This window comes from Populus nigra, chromosome 17, assembly GCF_951802175.1.
Source record: "Populus nigra chromosome 17, ddPopNigr1.1, whole genome shotgun sequence".
Taxonomy (NCBI): domain Eukaryota; kingdom Viridiplantae; phylum Streptophyta; class Magnoliopsida; order Malpighiales; family Salicaceae; genus Populus; species Populus nigra.
The window spans coordinates 13,307,648-13,326,627 of record NC_084868.1 but is presented as its reverse complement, the minus strand read 5'-3'; the positions used below and the strand labels follow the sequence as shown (position 1 = coordinate 13,326,627).

At 35.0% G+C, this 18,980-nt stretch overlaps 2 protein-coding genes across 2 annotated transcripts; both read left to right on the top strand.

Annotated features, from left to right (window-relative positions):
- The first annotated feature begins 1,048 nt into the window (after positions 1-1,048).
- Positions 1,049-8,094, top strand: LOC133676924 (anthocyanidin 3-O-glucosyltransferase 2-like). Its single transcript, XM_062098733.1, has 2 exons — positions 1,049-1,176; positions 6,634-8,094. The coding sequence occupies exons 1-2, from the start codon at positions 1,106-1,108 to the stop codon at positions 8,021-8,023; spliced, it is 1,461 nt and encodes a 486-aa protein (XP_061954717.1). The 5' UTR covers positions 1,049-1,105; the 3' UTR covers positions 8,024-8,094.
- An 8,114-nt stretch (positions 8,095-16,208) lies between these two features.
- On the top strand, positions 16,209-18,032 carry LOC133677682 (anthocyanidin 3-O-glucosyltransferase 6-like). The gene has a single exon (XM_062099804.1). The coding sequence runs from the start codon at positions 16,422-16,424 to the stop codon at positions 17,877-17,879; it is 1,458 nt and encodes a 485-aa protein (XP_061955788.1). The 5' UTR covers positions 16,209-16,421; the 3' UTR covers positions 17,880-18,032.
- The last annotated feature ends 948 nt before the right edge of the window (positions 18,033-18,980 follow it).

Below are 18,980 nucleotides of genomic sequence, written 5' to 3'. Positions count from 1 at the left end.
AATTCTCTCTTTACATGTTAGTATTTCTTTTTCTTTAAAATTTTATAATATGATTTGTAGGCTATGTTTATATTTAACTTATTTGCAGGATATATATAAAATAAGAAAATAAACCCATCTAGTCCTGGAATCAATATACAACTATCTATATATTTTTTATGATTTGTTATGATACATCCATTTGGATTATACTGTTAGTGGGTTAAATTTTCAATGAAATAAAATTTCAAAAATATCCCAACCATTTTCTTAATAAATAATTGGAAACTTAAAAATAATAACATGCATCCCACGAGAAATCAATCAAACACACAAAAATCATCTTTACATGATAACTATCAATCCAAAAAATCATCAACAAATGAAAACCAAAATATTCACATACAAGATCATCAAACAACTATTCACACATACAATCACCAACCAATTATCTACACATATGATCCTCAACCAATTGGTTGCACATATCAACCGATTTTTCAAACATATAATCATATTATAGTATCCATAGGAAATAATAATAATAATAATAATAATAATAAACTCGTTTTAGATCTAAGAACAACATACTGGATTTGTTGGACTCAACCAAAAATTACTTGATCAAAATAGAGCAGCATCGACACATGATGGTCACGTGCTGACATTTTAGAATTCAATCTTATCACTTTATCAAATACTTGTTTAAAATATACTCGCTTGTATTATTATCTAGTATTTCAATATTAAAAAAACTATATATCAAAAATAAATTTATAGTAATGCATCAAGCTAGATAAGTTGATTAAGATCCCATTGACAATAACTTGATTTAGATATACTAATTGAAAAAACTTACCCACGATTTTACAGTCCATTGATTAAGTTACAATTGTTTATTTTTTCCAACAGCTCCGTTGTACTGTTTTTGTAAGCATCTATGGGCTAGTAGCCGTCGAAATTCTTCATTTAAATGCAAGCATATAGTTCATTTCCAGCAAAGCCATGACATCACTCTTTATAGTCTCACCTTCAATATATATTTCGTTCAAGATCGCGATCGGTTCCACACATCCCAAGTAGTCCACATTTGTTCACAGCAAGAAACAAACATTTCTAGCAAAGAATGAAGAAAGCAGAGTTGGTGTTAATCCCCTTACCTGCTATGGGCCATATTGTAGCAGTAGTGGAGATAGCTAAGCTGTAAAGCCACTTTAATTAGTTGGCATAATTGATGGGATTTAAGTGGGAGATGAGTTGTAATTGGTGGAGTGTGAGTGGAAGATGAGTTGGTATAATTGGTGGAGTATGAGTGGAGGATGAGTTGTTAGGCATATATTCCTCCTAAATTTATGACCATTATACCCTCACTCTTGCCTATAAATAGGCAATGCATTCAAGCCTATAGGCACACCAAGATAGAGAAGAGAAGAGTAGAGTGAAGAGAGAGTAATCCCACAAAATTGTGAGGTATTTGTGAGAGAGTAAGTGAGGTGTTTTCTCCTAATAATAGAGAGATTCTTAGTTGTTCTCCTATTATTTGAGAGAGGTTGTAATTCCCACATTACTTAGTAAAATCCTTCTATACTTGCCTGTGGACGTAGCCCAATTGGGTGAACCACGTAAATTCTTGTGTGTCTCATTTCTCATTTTATCTTATTCCTTGCCTTTTGTCTTGTCGGGTTTGCATGCCAGTATCCTAACAGTGGTTGTGTGTCTCATTTCTCATTTTATCTTATTCCTTGCCTTTTGTCTTGTCGGGTTTGCATGCCAGTATCCTAACAGTGGTATCAGAGCCTGGTTGGTTGGTGTTGTTAATACACAAAAGTTATTCGTGTATACGGTTACTATTCACGTCTACGGTTACTATTCACCTATACGGCACTATTCACCCATACGGTACTGTACACATAAGTTACTGTTGGCGTATATAGAAAGTCAGTGCGGTGATTAAATACAGTCTAGGAAGTTCTGTCTAAGGAGATTGGGTTTTAAGCGGGACCGTTTGTGACCCCTCCAATCTTTCCTGGGAACTTACTTAGTGAAGTATTATTCACACGATACTATTTCTGTATACGTTACAGTTCTGTGAAACGGTGATAGCTGAATAGATCACGGTGAATAAAATGGCAGCAAAGTACGAGATTGAAAGGTTTAATGGGAGCAATTTCTCACTCTGGAAAATGAGAATCAAGGCAATCTTAAGGAAAGACAATTGCTTGGCAGCAATTGGGGATCGACCCGCGGAGATCACTGATAATGCAAAATGGAATGAGATGGATGGCAATGCTATTGCTAACATACATTTAGCATTAGCCGATGAAGTATTATCAAGTGTGGCGGAGAAGAAAACAGCTAAGGAGATATGGGAGACTCTAACAAAGCTATATGAGTCCAAGTCTTTGCACAATAAGATTTTCTTAAAGCGGAGACTTTATACCCTTCGAATGGCAGAAACCACGGCGGTGACTGACCACATCAACACAATAAGGACTCTATTTTCACAACTCACTACGTTGGGTCAACAAATAGAGGAAAGTGAACGTGCAGAGCTTCTACTTCAAAGTCTTCCAGATTCGTATGATCAGCTCATTATCAACTTGACCAATAATATCCTCACAGACTATTTAGTCTTTGATGATGTTGCAGCCGCCATCTTGGAAGAAGAAAATAGGCGCAAAAATAAAGGAGACAGAAATAGTTCAAACCAAGCAGAGGCATTATTGGTGTCAAGAGGGAGATCAACGGAGCGTGGCTCTAGTGGGAGTCAAAGGCAAGGGAGGTCCAAATCAAGAAGTAAGAAGACTGTGAAATGCTACAACTGTGGCAAAAAAGGGCACTTTAAAAAGGATTGTTGGTTTAAAAAGGGTATAGAGAATACTGCAGAGTCATCAAAACCTCAAGGATGTGTTGCAAGCACCTCAGAAGATGGAGAGATTTTATATAGTGAAGCAGCGACAGTCTCTACAGATAGAGAAGAGCTCACTGAGGTCTGGCTAATGGATTCAGGAGCAACATGGCATATGACTCCTAATCGAGATTGGTTCCATACATATGAACCCATCTCTGGAGGCAAAGTGTTCATGGGTGATAATCATGCTTTGGAGATTGCTGGCATTGGCACCATCAAATTGAAGATGTATGATGGCTTAATTCGTACTATTTCAGGAGTGCGGCATGTGAAAGACTTGAAGAAGAATCTTTTGTCTGTAGGACAATTTGATAGTCTTGGCTGTAAGATCCGAACAGACAATGGAATAATGAAAATTGTCAAAGGAGCGCTGGTGGTTTTAAAGGCAAGAAAGACAGTTGCAAACATGTTTGTATTAATGGGAGAAACACATCATGGGGTAGAAGCGTCAATCGCATCAGCCAATCCTGCAGAAGAGAAGACGATGATGTGGCATCAAAAACTAGGCCACATGTCTGAGAAAGGTTTAAAGGTTCTCTCTGATCAGAAGTTACTCCCTGGGCTTACAAAGGTTACTTTACCTTTTTGTGAGCACTGTGTTACAAGTAAACAGCACAGGTTGAAGTTTGGCACATCAACAACTAAAAGCAAATGCATCTTAGACCTGATTCACTCTGATGTTTGGCAAGCACCGGTTGTATCCTTGGGAGGAGCAAGATACTTTGTATCATTCATAGATGACTTCTCCAGGAGATGTTGGGTGTATCCAATTAGAAGGAAGGCAGATGTGTTCACAGTCTTTAAAACTTTCAAAGCGCGGGTGGAACTTGAATCTGAAAAGAAGATCAAGTGTTTGAGGACTGACAATGGAGGAGAATATACCAGTGATGAATTTGATAACTTCTGTCAACATGAAGGTATCAAAAGGCAGTTCACAACGGCATACACTCCACAACAAAATGGAGTGGCAGAGCGGATGAACAGAACTCTATTAGAAAGAACAAGAGCAATGTTGAAGGCTGCAGGTCTAGAAAAGTCATTTTGGGCAGAAGCAGTCAATACCGCCTGTTATGTGATAAATCGATCTCCATCAATTGCAATTGAGCTGAAGACACCAATGGAGATGTGGACTGGAAAACCAGCAGATTATTCTCGATTGCATATATTTGGAAGTCCTGTGTACGTGATGTACAATACTCAAGAAGTCAGCAAGCTGGATTCAAAATCCAGAAAATGTATATTCTTGGGATATGCTGATGGAGTGAAGGGGTATCGCTTGTGGGATCCCACTGCCCACAAAGTAGTTATCAGCAGGGATGTCATATTTGCAGAAGGTAAAATGCAAATGGAAGAACATAATAGCATTCTAAAGGAGACTACAGCAGTCCAGATTGAAAATACTCAGAATCATACTTCTTCTGAAGCTGTACCAGAGCATGAAGAGCAAGAACAAATAGAGACTGAAACTCCTGAAGTTCGGCGGTCGACTCGTGAAAGAAGGCCACCGGCTTGGCACTCAGAATATGTTACTGAGAGTAACATTGCATACTGTCTTCTAACAGAGGATGGAGAGCCTTCAACTTTCCACGAGGCTATCAAAAGCACAGATGTATCTATGTGGATGACAGCAATGCAAGAGGAGATTGAAGCTCTGCACAAGAATAACACTTGGGATCTTGTTCCGCTACCACAAGGAAGAAAGGCCATTGGCAACAAATGGGTTTACAAGATAAAGCGTGATGGCAATGATCAAGTGGAGCGGTATCGTGCAAGATTGGTGGTGAAAGGATATGCTCAGAAAGAAGGAATAGACTTCAATGAGATATTTTCTCCGGTGGTACGACTTACTACAATCAGAGTAGTCTTGGCAATGTGTGCTATATTTGATCTTCACTTAGAGCAGTTAGATGTGAAAACTGCATTTCTTCATGGAGAACTTGAAGAAGAAATTTATATGCTCCAACCAGAGGGTTTTGCTGAAACAGGCAAGGAGAACTTGGTTTGCAGGTTGAACAAATCTCTATACGGTCTCAAACAGGCGCCGAGGTGTTGGTACAAGAGATTTGATTCCTTCATAATTAGCCTTGGGTACAACAGACTCAGTTCAGACCATTGTACGTATTACAAGAGGTTTGAAGAAGATTTCATCATTTTGTTGTTGTACGTGGATGACATGTTGGTGATAGGCCCCAACAAAGATCGAGTCCAAGAATTGAAGGCACAGTTGGCTAGGGAGTTTGATATGAAGGACTTGGGACCAGCAAACAAGATTCTAGGGATGCAAATTCACCGAGACAGAAGTAAGAGGAAGATTTGGCTTTCTCAGAAGAATTATTTGAAGAAGATCTTGCGACGCTTCAATATGCAAGATTGTAAGCCAATTTCCACCCCACTTCCTGTTAACTTCAAATTATCCTCAAGTATGTCTCCTAGCAATGAAGCAGAGAGGATGGAGATGTCTCGAGTACCGTATGCATCAGCAGTGGGAAGTTTAATGTTTGCCATGGTATGCACAAGACCTGACATTGCACAAGCAGTGGGAGCAACTAGTCGATACATGGCAAATCCTGGTAGAGAGCATTGGAATACTATTAAGAGGATCTTGAGATACATCAAGGGTACCTCAGATGCTGCATTATGTTATGGAGGATCAGAATTTACTGTCAGAGGTTATGTTGACTCAGATTTTGCTGGTGACCTTGAGAAAAGAAAATCCACTACAGGCTATGTGTTCATAATTGCAGGAGGAGCTGTGAGCTGGGTCTCTAAACTTCAGACTGTTGTAGCATTGTCCACAACAGAAGCTGAGTACATGGCAGCTACACAAGCTTGTAAAGAAGCAATATGGATGAAGAAACTTATGGAGGAGCTCGGACACAAACAAGAGAAGATTCTTTTGTATTGTGATAGTCAGAGTGCTTTGCATATTGCAAGGAATCCATCATTTCATTCAAGAACAAAACACATAGATGTTCAGTATCACTTTGTTCGTGAAGTGGTGGAAGATGGAAGTGTGGATTTTCAGAAGGTTCACACAAAGGAAAACCCAGCAGATGCTTTGACCAAACCAGTCAACACTGACAAGTATATATGGTGCAGATCCTCTTATGGCCTAGCAGAAACGTAAGCAGCATGAAGATGGCAAGTATAGAAAGGATAGAAGAATCACAAATGATCAAGTGTGAAGACTTGATTAAATCATCAAAGTCTTCAAGTGGGAGAATGTAAAGCCACTTTAATTAGTTGGCATAATTGATGGGATTTAAGTGGGAGATGAGTTGTAATTGGTGGAGTGTGAGTGGAAGATGAGTTGGTATAATTGGTGGAGTATGAGTGGAGGATGAGTTGTTAGGCATATATTCCTCCTAAATTTATGACCATTATACCCTCACTCTTGCCTATAAATAGGCAATGCATTCAAGCCTATAGGCACACCAAGATAGAGAAGAGAAGAGTAGAGTGAAGAGAAGAGTAGAGTGAAGAGAGAGTAATCCCACAAAATTGTGAGGTATTTGTGAGAGAGTAAGTGAGGTGTTTTCTCCTAATAATAGAGAGATTCTTAGTTGTTCTCCTATTATTTGAGAGAGGTTGTAATTCCCACATTACTTAGTAAAATCCTTCTATACTTGCCTGTGGACGTAGCCCAATTGGGTGAACCACGTAAATTCTTGTGTGTCTCATTTCTCATTTTATCTTATTCCTTGCCTTTTGTCTTGTCGGGTTTGCATGCCAGTATCCTAACATAAGCTTCTTGTTCAACGTGATGATCGACTTTACACAACTGTCTTGGTAATGCATCCAACTCTTGATCCCAGCACTACCAAGTACAATGAGTCACTTGCTGCATCAACTCTCCCTGATCGTATGCGAGTCATTAACTTGCCCAGAGTTGAGTCCATCACATCTGCTACCAAAGGTCGTAACTGGCTAACTTATTTGATTGAAGGCCAGAAACCCCACGTCAAAGAATATGTTTCAAGGATAAGAACACAATTCGAGATGAATCCGGACTCCCCTCGTCTTGCTGGGTTCGTTTTTGATACGTTTGCTACTGGCCTGAAAGACGTGTCTAATGAATTTGGAATTCCATGGTATGTTTTTTCTGCTGCAGGTGCAGCTTTTATTGGTAGCATGCTGCATCTTAGGGCTCTTCATGATGAGCAGGGAGTGGACCTTACAGAGTTCACGAACTCGGAGGATGAATTGGAAATTCCGAGTTTGGCGAACCCAATCCCTGCTAAACTTGTCCCTTCCACGGTGTTCGAGAAATACTCGCTCGCAACTTTTCTTGTACATGGTCGGCTATTGACCGAAGCTAGGGGTATATTGATAAATACATTTTTGGAGTTGGAATCTTACGCAGTTAGCTCTCTATCCGATGGCAAAACCCCTCCTGCATACCCGGTTGGTCCCATTGTTAAACATATAGGAGATGGTCCTGATCTGCTCTCGGATGAGAACAACAATTCTAGGGACATCATGGAATGGCTTGATGATCAACCTCCGTCATCGGTTATCTTTTTATGCTTTGGAAGTTGGGGAAGCTTTAAAGAGAACCAGGTGAAAGAGATTGCATTTGCACTTGAGCGTAGTGGGCATCGGTTCTTATGGTCTCTACGCAAACCTTCACAGAACGGTAAAATGCATTCTCCCAGTGAATATCAAAATTTTCAAAGCATTTTACCCCAAGGTTTCTTAGACCGAACGGCTAAGATTGGGAAGGTAATTGGATGGGCTCCACAAGTGGAAATCTTGTCTCATTCAGCTGTGGGAGGGTTTGCTTCACATTGTGGATGGAATTCTATTCTGGAGAGTTTAAGATTTGGTGTTCCAATTGCCACTTGGCCTTTATATGCAGAGCAACAATTTAATGCCTTTCAAATGGTGATTGAGTTCGGATTAGCTTTCGAAATTAAAATGGATTATAGAAAGGATTTTTATGGTGATACTGAAATAATTGTGAGCAGCGATGATATATTGAAAGCTATAAAGAGTGTTATGGAAGAAGATAGTGAGGTTAGAAAGAAGGTAAAGGAGATGAGTAGAATGAGTGAAAAAACCTTGGTGGCTGGAGGATCTTCATTTTCTTCATTAGGTCTTCTAATTGAAGATATGATGGAAAACTTGTCATGAATCAATTGTTTTGAACTTTCCTCTAAGCAATCTCTAAGAAAAAAGGAGTAGTTTTCCTTTTCTTTTTTTTTTTTGCCCGTGATTCTTTTTAATTATAACAAATTATGTATTAAGAATGATTGTCATGGTCAATAAATTTGATCTTCGAACTTTGTATTTTCTTTAGAAAAGCTTTTTTTTTTATCTTTTTTGTTTGCATTAAAAAACAATTCACAAATATTTAATTACAACCAAATTGATGAAAATGTGTGCAAATGCAGCCTATTTGACAACTCCCATTAGCGACAATCACTTGAATAAGGTATTGTTTGATAAAATAATTGAAGTTCTTTTAAAATTTGGAAGTTTTTAATTTAAAAATATTGAAAAATCTCTTAATGTTTTTTAAATTACAGAAAATTAAAACACATACATTACATTACTAAACAATGCACACACCTAATAATAAATAACAATGATGTGAGATTAATAATAAAGTTTTAGTAAATAAACTCGTATTTATACTATAGAGATTTGAGTAGAATAAAAGAGTGGTCAACGTCCAAATATAATATTTTTGTAGAAGTTCCCTTTCATAATTTTAAACTTATTATTTTCAAAGTATTAATGTGTATGAGGTTTTTGAGAAAAATAAATATAGTTTTTTGTTATATGTATTTTTTATTTTATAAAATTTATTTATTTTTATTTTCAATATTATTATGCTTTTTCTATTTTTTATATTTAAAAAGACTATTTATTTATTTTTATTTTTCTATTCAGTATTAATTGGGATTTTCTAGCTTTTGTTTAACGGTGTTTAAAAAATTTGGTCTATCTATAATATTTACTTTATATAACTCAATCCAACCTGTCAAAGTCAAATATATAGATATTATAAATGATAATTAGTTAAAAAATCTAAAAAATAAATATTATAGGTTAAGAATTTTTAAATTTGATAAATTTTTTATTATTAATCTCAACCAGTATACTCCTTTTGTTTTTATATTTTGAAAACAAATGTATTGATTATTTATTTATTTATTTATTTCTATTTAAAAAGGTTCCGGTTCTAAAGTTATCGTTATATTTCTTTACTGGAGGGGAGGAACAAGGTAACTAAAACTTAATTAATGGTGGGCAATGTATGAAAATTAGATTTAAAACTAAAGATACCATCAAACCTATAGTCTGCGTTGTAAGTCCACCTTTAACTTCAAACCCATAAAAATTAATAATATATAATATTTATAAAGCCAGAGAATGGCTTCTGTTCGTGCATTCGTGCCTCACGATCGTGAGCCACGTTCATCTCTGTTTCTTTGAGAAGAAACAGAGGAGCATCAGTCCTGCAATCAACTTCGTGGCCCCGGAAATAGCAACGTGGTGACAAGGGGCGGACTTAAGATTATTTATTAGGAGAGATTAAAATTAATATAATATGATATAATATTTGTTTAGTAGTTATTGTCGAAATAAAAGGAGTTAAAATAAGTTGAATTAACCTGTTAACTAGTAGATAAATTATTAATTTTTCTGTTTCAACCAATCCTTTACATAAATTAGCAATCGATGACATGTTCTTTAATTTTGGATGATTGAATACATGATTGGATGACATGTTCTAAAATCAAAATATATATTATGAGAAAAAATTGATAATTTTGATGGCTCTGTTTAAAATAAAATATAAAAAAAAATCTAAGTATAATCAAAACAAATCAATAAAATATATTTAATTAATTAAAAAAATCTCCATAACAAGAATTCAAAAAACAATTGATAGAACTAGCAGATCTGAGAAAAAAAATAAGCAAAAATGATGGAATTATAAAAAAACCTCATCAAATTATTAACAAACATCGCAAAATAAAACAAAAATATATTTTAAATTTAAGTTATCTTATTTTATTTGATGAAAGATAAATTAATTAGTGGCTCTGTTTCAATCTTTTTATAGAAGAATTTTACTCGTGATTTGTGTTTTTATCAGCTATAATATTTATATTAGAGCTACACAAGATAATAATCTTATATTTTTTTCTTTCCATATTAGTAAAGGGTAAATAAAAAATCAAAAGTACAATTACATTTAATTACTGTTAATAAGGCCATCTTTTTAAAATAAAAAAATATCATACCTCCAGCTCACAATTAATTTCCTAGCTCACAATTAATTATCTAATTACCTAATGAAAAAATTTAAAATGTACAGGGGGAGGGGGGCCCGGGCCCTGCTTGCCCCCCCCCCCCGCGCCTCCGCCCCTGGTGGGGATAGTGGGCAGGAGACGTGGTCCAAAACAGTTTTGGTTCATTTCCTGTTGAATCGGTCTCTGGAGACAAAGTGGCGAAGATGATGAATAGTATTCCTAGAAACGGCGCTGTTTTCTTGAAAATGGCTATTTTTAATTTTATCCCTGGATCAATTGCAATTGAACCCTTGGATTTTAGCATCATTTGTACAAAATGATCCTTGGACTTTATTGTCTTGCAATTGTAACCCAAATCAACCCCAAACCTTGATATGTTTTCAATTAAGCCCCTGATTTTATTAATTATACTAATTTCAAGTTCAATTAAGTCCCCAAATTTATATTGTTTTTGGCTCAAATTTCAATTTATTCGTTATTTTTTTTATTATTATTTATTTGTTTTTTTTATATAAAATAAAATAAGTTAAAATAAAAGGAGTAAAAAATTGGGTTATGATAAACATAAAAAAAACTCTTGAAGCTACGCAGCAGTGGTGAGGTCTATGCCTTCTTCTGTTCCAGAAAAAAATGCAGATGCAATGGGTGCAGGTCCAGGACCAAAACGCAAAGAAACACGCGCTGTGGATGTCAATCTACGTCCTATCGTGGCTACGGATAATGAACATAAAAAAGCCTGTTGTGGTTCATGACACGATAGAGGAGGAAACTGCATGGCTAAACAATAGTCTTGTTGGGCAGATTACAGAAGGGGTAAATTATCAGAGTATTCAGGGATCGTTGGTTGATGAGGGAGTCCAGTTTTACGGTTTCAGATTCATGGGTGCAACACAGGTTATTATTGCTTTTGAGTCATATGTTTCAATGATGAAATCATTTGAGTCTCCATTAAAAACGTGGGATCTATTCATTGATGAATTAAGACCATGGTTAGACACGGACTGTTTATATGATGGATTCACACGGATCACTTTGTTTGGTCTCCCAATATTAGGGTGGAATGTCTCTTGCATAAGAAAATCCTAAGAAAATATGGCAAGCCTATTGGTTTTGACAAAATTAGTCTGTACTTTAGTAACTTTGATAAACTAAAGTTCCTTATTGCCACCACCCTTCCTAGTTGTATTCAAGAGAATTTTGAATGTAACCTGAATGGCAAGACTTTCCAGTTGTGCATCACAGAGTTAGATGACCTGCATTATCCAGATTTTGAATCCATTGAATACAATATGGGATCTTTTTGGCCATTACTATTTGAGGATGATGATGATGACGACTCTCAAAACTTAGCAGATAGTTAAGGAGAGGTTGCAAGTGTTGTACATGACTTATGTTTGAGCGAAAACAGCAAACAAAGGTGTTACCTTTATGGACATGAAATCCAAGTGCTGATTTAATTACAGATTTTGTCCCAGATGAGGTCCGGTCCCCTGAAATCAAAGATGTCTATAATGTCCCGTGGAGCAGTTCAGTTGGAGTACACGTTGATAATCCAGAACTGCTGGCATGTGCATAGTCGGTGACACTAGCATTAGTTGCAACGAGGACAAATTATGAGAAGCCAAATGGATTAGTTGAGACTGGTTTTGATGAAGAGAGAGTCTTGTAGAATAATTTTGAGGAGGTGGGTGGCGGGCAGAATAATTTTGATGGAGTGTGTGGCGGTTTGATGGCGAAACACTTGTTGGTACAGCGCACACATGCCACATATAATGTGCAGAACGCTGTTGACTATCAGATGGTAATAGTCCTGTTTGGAACAAAAACTTGCCTACCTGCTAATTCATTGACACAGTCTAATACAGGGACTCAGCAGCATGATCAATTATACAACCTCATCCCATGGTCCTTCGAAGCCGTAAGCGAAAGGTAAAGCTGCTGAAAAAAACAGGTAGTATTGATACAGAGGTGGAAACTCACATGGAAGCCAGTTCAGATTCATGTGATTCAGCTATCAGACAAGGAAATTTGCATTTTGAAGTGGGGTACACTTTACAGTCAGAACTGAGTTGATAAAGAGGAAGAAGTTCAAGGAACGTTAACAGATGGGCAATCCCTTGGCTTCGGTGATGTGGAGTCATTGAAGTTATTTGCAGCAGAGATTAGAGAACAAGTTGACAGGGAGGAGGGAAATTGGGCAGCAACTCAGTAATGCAATGGTGGTAGCTTCGGTGTTCTGGTAAGGTTTTTTTATTCCTTTTACATGAAGATTTTCTTTTGGAATTGTTGTGGACTAGGAATGTTGGGTAAACGATGGTCCATTAAAAACATTTTTGCTCAGCATGAAGGAAATATGCTCAGATTGTTTTTTCAGTTCCCTTAATTTGGAATGTTAATGATGTTGCCTGGCATGCTTTAGATTCAAAAGGAAAGTCTGGAGGGATTCTAGCCATGTGGAATAATACTTTTGTTGGTTATTGGGTTAGGCCTGATTCGCCCATGATGGATGGGTCTGGTCCAAGTTATTAGAGAAGTTATTCATAAAAGTAACCGTCTTCTCTAATTATATATAAATGAACATAACCCATATAAAATAACAACTATTCATTATTGAAAGAACATAGTTCTTTCTTTCTTTTCTCCCATATTAACTCTCTGTATTAACTTGACAAGATTTACAAAGACGTTTGTACTGTGAAATATCACTTTGGTTCTTATAATTAAAGTGGCACTGAAGTAATTGATCCAAAAATAAAAAAGCAAATTCTCACAATAAGTTTTCCTTTCTGGTTCTACAACTTTGATGCTGCATTTTCAGTTCCGAAGTTTATTGTACGTGTCTTTAATGAAACTTTAACCTCAGGTGATAGAAAAAGTGGCTTCCTGGTAAAATTCAATATTCACTACGATTTAGAGTTTATAAAAAAGTTTAATATCATTGTCCGCTTATATTAGGGTCGATTACTCAGAATTAGGGGTGTAGACCGTTTCAGTTTTTTAATTGTTGGCTTAACAATCATAGTTTTATGATAGACCTTAAAATATTCTTGAACACTGGGATTTTGCAAGCTTGTTTCCCACGACTTTATGAGTTATCAGCCTCCAAATCAACGACATTGGTGGCAAGAAGGGACTTCAGGGCAGATTCTTGGCACTAGAAGTTTAGATGGAATTAAAGATTAAGGTCATCAGATCATACACAACTTCAACAGCTTGTTGTCCTAATAGATGTGGTCAGATTGAGTACACACACAAAGAGGATTTGAAGCAATGGGCAGCTAAAAGCAATATTGGACAATATATATATTGTCAAGTCTTGCAGTAAACTTATTAACAACGCAAAGTTTCCGGGTAAATTCATTTTCACTTCACTGTTAAATATATATAAAACAATTGATGAAGAATTTTGGATGAATAATATATAAAAAAAAATCTTTAAAAATCAAAAGAAAAGGGGTGGAAATTTTTGGTGAAAAATTTCGTCACAACAATGCAAAATTATCCAACCCAAACACTCTTCTTCAATCATTTTTTATAAAAAATTTTAGAAATAAAAAATTGATGATATTTCCTATTAACAGCTTTGATTGTCTTCCATGAAGCAAGAATTATACCTGAATATTTTTGGTTTTAAATGAGATGATGACTTTTGAGCTGAAGTGCTTTTCTAAAGATATTTGCTGTTTCTTTTGGACATGCATGACCGGTTATGATACAAAAACTTCTAAGTAGATGCTAAAATATTTTGGTCAAAAAACAGTGAAAATGTAAAATTTCAACATTCATTTTGAAGTTTCTCTGTATTAATTCTAACTTTTCAACTTAATATAATTGAATTGAATAGTCCATCCATCACATAAAAACATACAATAAAATATATTTATAGAAGAACATGATTTTATTTGTGAGTATAAAAAAAATGATAAAAGTTATAGTTTAGTTAAATTTTGTAATCACCTTACTAATAAAGCCCTTTTTTGTATATGTATATATTTAATTGATTGAATTTTACAATTTAAAAACATAAATCCAATTTTAGTGTACAATATTTTTAAAAGGAGCGAAAATTGTGTGATAGTTCAAAAATATTATAAGGACCACTTTAATTAAATCACCTCAGAGAATGCATTTTAAGATAATAATTAAGCATCTAATTTAAACTACTTTGCAACAAAAGTTTATAGGAAATGAAGAAGGAAGAGGTGGTGTTTATCCCTTTACTTGTTATGGGCCATATTGGAGAAGTAATGGAGATAGCTAGCTAAGCTTTTTGTTCAATGTCATGGCCATATTGGAGAAGTTATATACAAGGGTAGTTTAGTTTTTTTTTAAATCAAAATTCAAAATTTGTAAGGATATAAATTATAAATTCCCAAACTATAATAAGCAAGTGTAAAATGGACCAAACTATTAAATGTTCATGTTAATTTTTTCTATTTTATTTTTCTATTTAATATTATCATGCTTTTCTAGTTTTTATATTTGAAATGAATTTTTTTTTTCTATTCAATGTTAACAAGATTTTCTAGTTTTTCTTTTCTATATAAAGGCCCTTTTGCAAGTGAAACTTGGATGAAATAAAATTAAATATTTTGGATGTTTTTTTATAGTTAGAATGTCTTTGATCTATGTGAATTTTGATTTGAAACAAACCCTTGATCATTCGGTCACAACTATGTTAGTTGATATCAACCTCCAACGATTCTTGATGGTTTTGTGTTGTTATAATAAATTTTAATGGTGGAACCCATGATAAGTATCTTGCACCAAGATGTTAGGAATATATGATAACGCAGCCCGCACAAAGATGATAGGGATTAACAACGGTGTAGCCCACATAAAAATATTATAGACCGAGAAAACAAGTTTTATAACAAATACCTAAGAATATTATTAGAAAGTTCTGCCCTAAAAATATTATGTATCATGTGTTTGTGATGAATAATGATTTCTGATAATAAAAACAAGTTTTTTTAAACCCGAGAAAACTGATGTAAAAATCTTTTGAAAGAAAATTATTTTTTTCTAGTTACATTTATCCTTTACTTTTTAGCTTAGAAGTTTTTTTTTATCCAGCATAGTAAGGATATTTAGTTTTTTTCTATATAAATTAGTTAAATAAATATTTAGTAAGAGAGATTTGGATGAAATAGAATTAAAAACTTTGGATATCTATTTATATCTATGATATTCTTAATTTTGTAAGATTTTCAACTTTTAACAAATCGCATTATTATTTGCTCCTGACTATGTCATGATTATAATCATGGAGCCATCTTCGTTTTCATGTGCCTATATTTTATTAATGAGTCATTTCTTATTAAGACTTGTCCACCATGTGAGGACAGCCTTCCGGGACCATCATAATACAACGACCACACCTTCTAGAATAATGAATAGAGCAAGCTAAGACTTTCCTTAGTCACTGTCAAGAAATAAAAATATTGAAAGACACCGCAATTATTGGATTAATGGATCCCTCTTAGCCAGAATTTTCCTTCCCAAGATTCCAAAAACAAGGTGTCATAAATTTTTTCTTCTGCATTATCGAAAACTTGTTTAAAATATAATTTTTTTTCGTGTTCATATCTTGTATTTTAATATTTAAAAAATGTACAAATATAAATTTATATGAATTTATAGGGCAAGATAATTAACTTCATCAAGACCCGATTGAAAATAAATTAATATCGTTGTACTAATTGAATAAGCATGCCCACGATTTTAAAACCCAATAAAGCTGATATCAATTACAAGCTTATTTTTTTCAACCATAGTTAAAGTAAGCTTGGTCTTACAAATTTACTTTAAGAACTTAAAATTTTACCAATGTTGGATTTTTAATTGAATGAGCTTGATATTAACTTTACGTCAATAAAATTTGATTTAGCTATAAGTTAAATCAATACTAAAAAGAGTTTTTTTATTTATATAAAAGGAACCAAAGAATATTTTTCTAGTAAAAATATTTTACATGACCCATGAACTAACCTCCTAACATGATAATTTAGATTTTTTTTGCTTCGATAATCAGATTTCCCAAATCAAATCTGATAACTACTATTTCTGTGAACATCTATGGATTAGTGGCCGTAGAAATTCTTAAATTAAATGCATGTATATAGTTAGCGGCCAGCAAAGCCATGACATCACTCTAATTCTAGATCTTCAAGATTTATATTTCAAACAAGATCATGATGACTTCCACACATCCCAAGCAGACCGCAGTTGTTCACAACAAGAAACACAAATAGAACCAGCGAAGAATGAAAGCAGAGGTGGTGCTAATCCCCATACCTGCTATGGGCCATATTGTTGCAATAGTGGAGATAGCTAAGCTTCTTGTTCAACGTGATGATCGACTCTACGCGACTGTCTTGGTAATGCATCCGACTCTTGACCCCAGCACTACCAAGTACAATGAGTCACTTGCTGCATCAACTCTCCCTGATCGTATGCGAGTCATTAACTTGCCCAGAGTTGAGTCCATAACATCAGATACTAAACCCAGTACCTGGCTTAGTTCTTTGGTTGAAGGCCACAAACCCCATGTCAAAGAATATGTTTCAAAGACGAGAACTCAATGTGAGTTGAGCCTCGATGCTCCTCGACTTGCTGGGTTTATTTTTGATTCGTTTGCTACAGGACTAAAAGAAGTGGCCAGTGAATTTGGGTTTCCATGGTATGCTTTCTCTGCTTCAGGTGCAGCTTTTCTTGGTTGTGAATTGCATCTTCAGGCTCTTCATGATGAGCAGGGAGTGGACCTTACTGAGTTCAAGAACTCGGACGTTGAGTTGAAAATTCCGAGTTTAGCGAACCCACTTCCTGCTAAACTTTTGCCTTCGGTTTTGTTTCAGAAAGATTCGCTCGCTAATTTCCTTGAGCAAGCAAGAGCATTGGCCGAAGCCAGAGGTATTTTGGTAAATACATTTTTCGAGTTTGAATCCAGTGCGGTTAACTCTCTTTCTACTGGTAAAACCCCTCCAATATATCCGGTGGGACCGATTGTTAAACATGAAACTGACTGTCATGATGTGGGTTGGGATGGGAGCAAGAAGCACAGAGACATCATGGAATGGCTTGATGATCAGCCTCCATCATCAGTTATGTTTTTGTGCTTTGGAAGTCATGGAAGTTTTAGGGAGAAACAGGTGGAAGAGATTGCTTGTGCCCTAGAGAATAGTGGGCATCGATTCTTATGGTCGCTACGTAAACCTCCACCGAGAGGAAAGTGGGAACCCCCAAGTGATTATGCAAATTTTCAAGAAATCTTACCGAAAGAGTTTTTAAACCGGACAGCTAAGATTGGGAAAGTAATCGGATGGGCGCCTCAGGTTGACATATTGGCTCATCAAGCGACAGGAATGTTTGCTTCGCATTGTGGATGGAATTCTATTCTAGAAAGTATAAGGTTTGGTGTTCCAATTGTCGCCTGGCCATTATATGCAGAGCAACAGTTTAATGCCTTTCTAATGGTAGTTGAGTTGGGATTAGCCGTGGAAATTAAAATGGATTACAGGAGGGATTTTCATGGTGATAATGAAATAATTGTGGGTGCTGATGGTATAATGAAAGCAATAAAGCATGTTATGGAGCAAGGTAAAGAAATAAGAAAGAAGGCAAAAGAGACGAGCAGAATAAGTGAGAAAACCTTGATGGCTGGTGGATGTTCGTATTCTTCTTTGGGTCGTTTAGTTGATGATATAATAGATAACCAGCCATGAAACAACTGTTCCAACTATGCTCTATGTTTTTGCTTCAAATAAGCAAGGATTTGTCATTTTTTTTCAGTTCAATATTTTTCTTCAGGAGAAAAATATTTTTTTTATCTACTCTTGTTTTATAAAAAAAATACAATTGATGGGGTTCTAATTAAATCCACATAAGCTTATGAACTTCTAACCTAGGGGTGAGGTGACTCATTACTCTGTTGGAATGTGCTTGAAAGGGTTGTGGACCTGCAAAACGGATCCCTTCTATAGATGGTGAAAATGACATTAGCTTCGATCACTTGAACATGACAGCAGATGAAGTTTCACGGCAAAGAGTACCAAATGGATCAAATTTGGCACACATTTAAGTCAAATTGGATGCAATTGACCAGAAAGGAACTCGAAGGTCTGAGTTAATTTTCAGATATAAATATAGAGGTGAAAATGATTTTTTTCCATTTCTTGGTATCTAGTGATGTTTCACTCGCTTTCCATTTACACATGCGGTTTGATATTAGGATTCTTGGATAGCTCAAAATGAAGCATTCTTGCAAATGTTATGAGTTGTATATTACTTTTTGAGTTTGTTTTTAAAGAGAAAAACATACGTAAAGATTAAAAAAAAATAATTAATTCCATCATATAAAAAATATATCTATTTAATATTAAAAATAATTTTTTAATTCTCTATTATCTTCGTGATTATCTCTTTATTCTAAAATTGCTCACATCCTAGAATGTAAATCTACACGTAAAAGGAAACCGAAATGCTATTTGAATGGGAAAAGTTTGAAATTTTGGGATTTTACAGTTTAGAGAATACAAATTTTATAAGCACACTAAATACATAATAATAATAATAGAGACAAAATTATTTCATAAGAATTTTGCATATATCACTGTTTGCAACCCAATCTGATTTTACTTTTGAATATTAATAACAATAAAATAGCGAACTAGAAATAATTTGGTTTCCGATAATATTAAACCAGATTTAGACTTATATTCTTCTTTGATACTCCATTGATTATTTGCTTAGTTAAGAAATTATAAATCTAATTTTTTCTATAAATATAATGATCTGCGGATCAGTACTGTTGACTGCATTCAAAA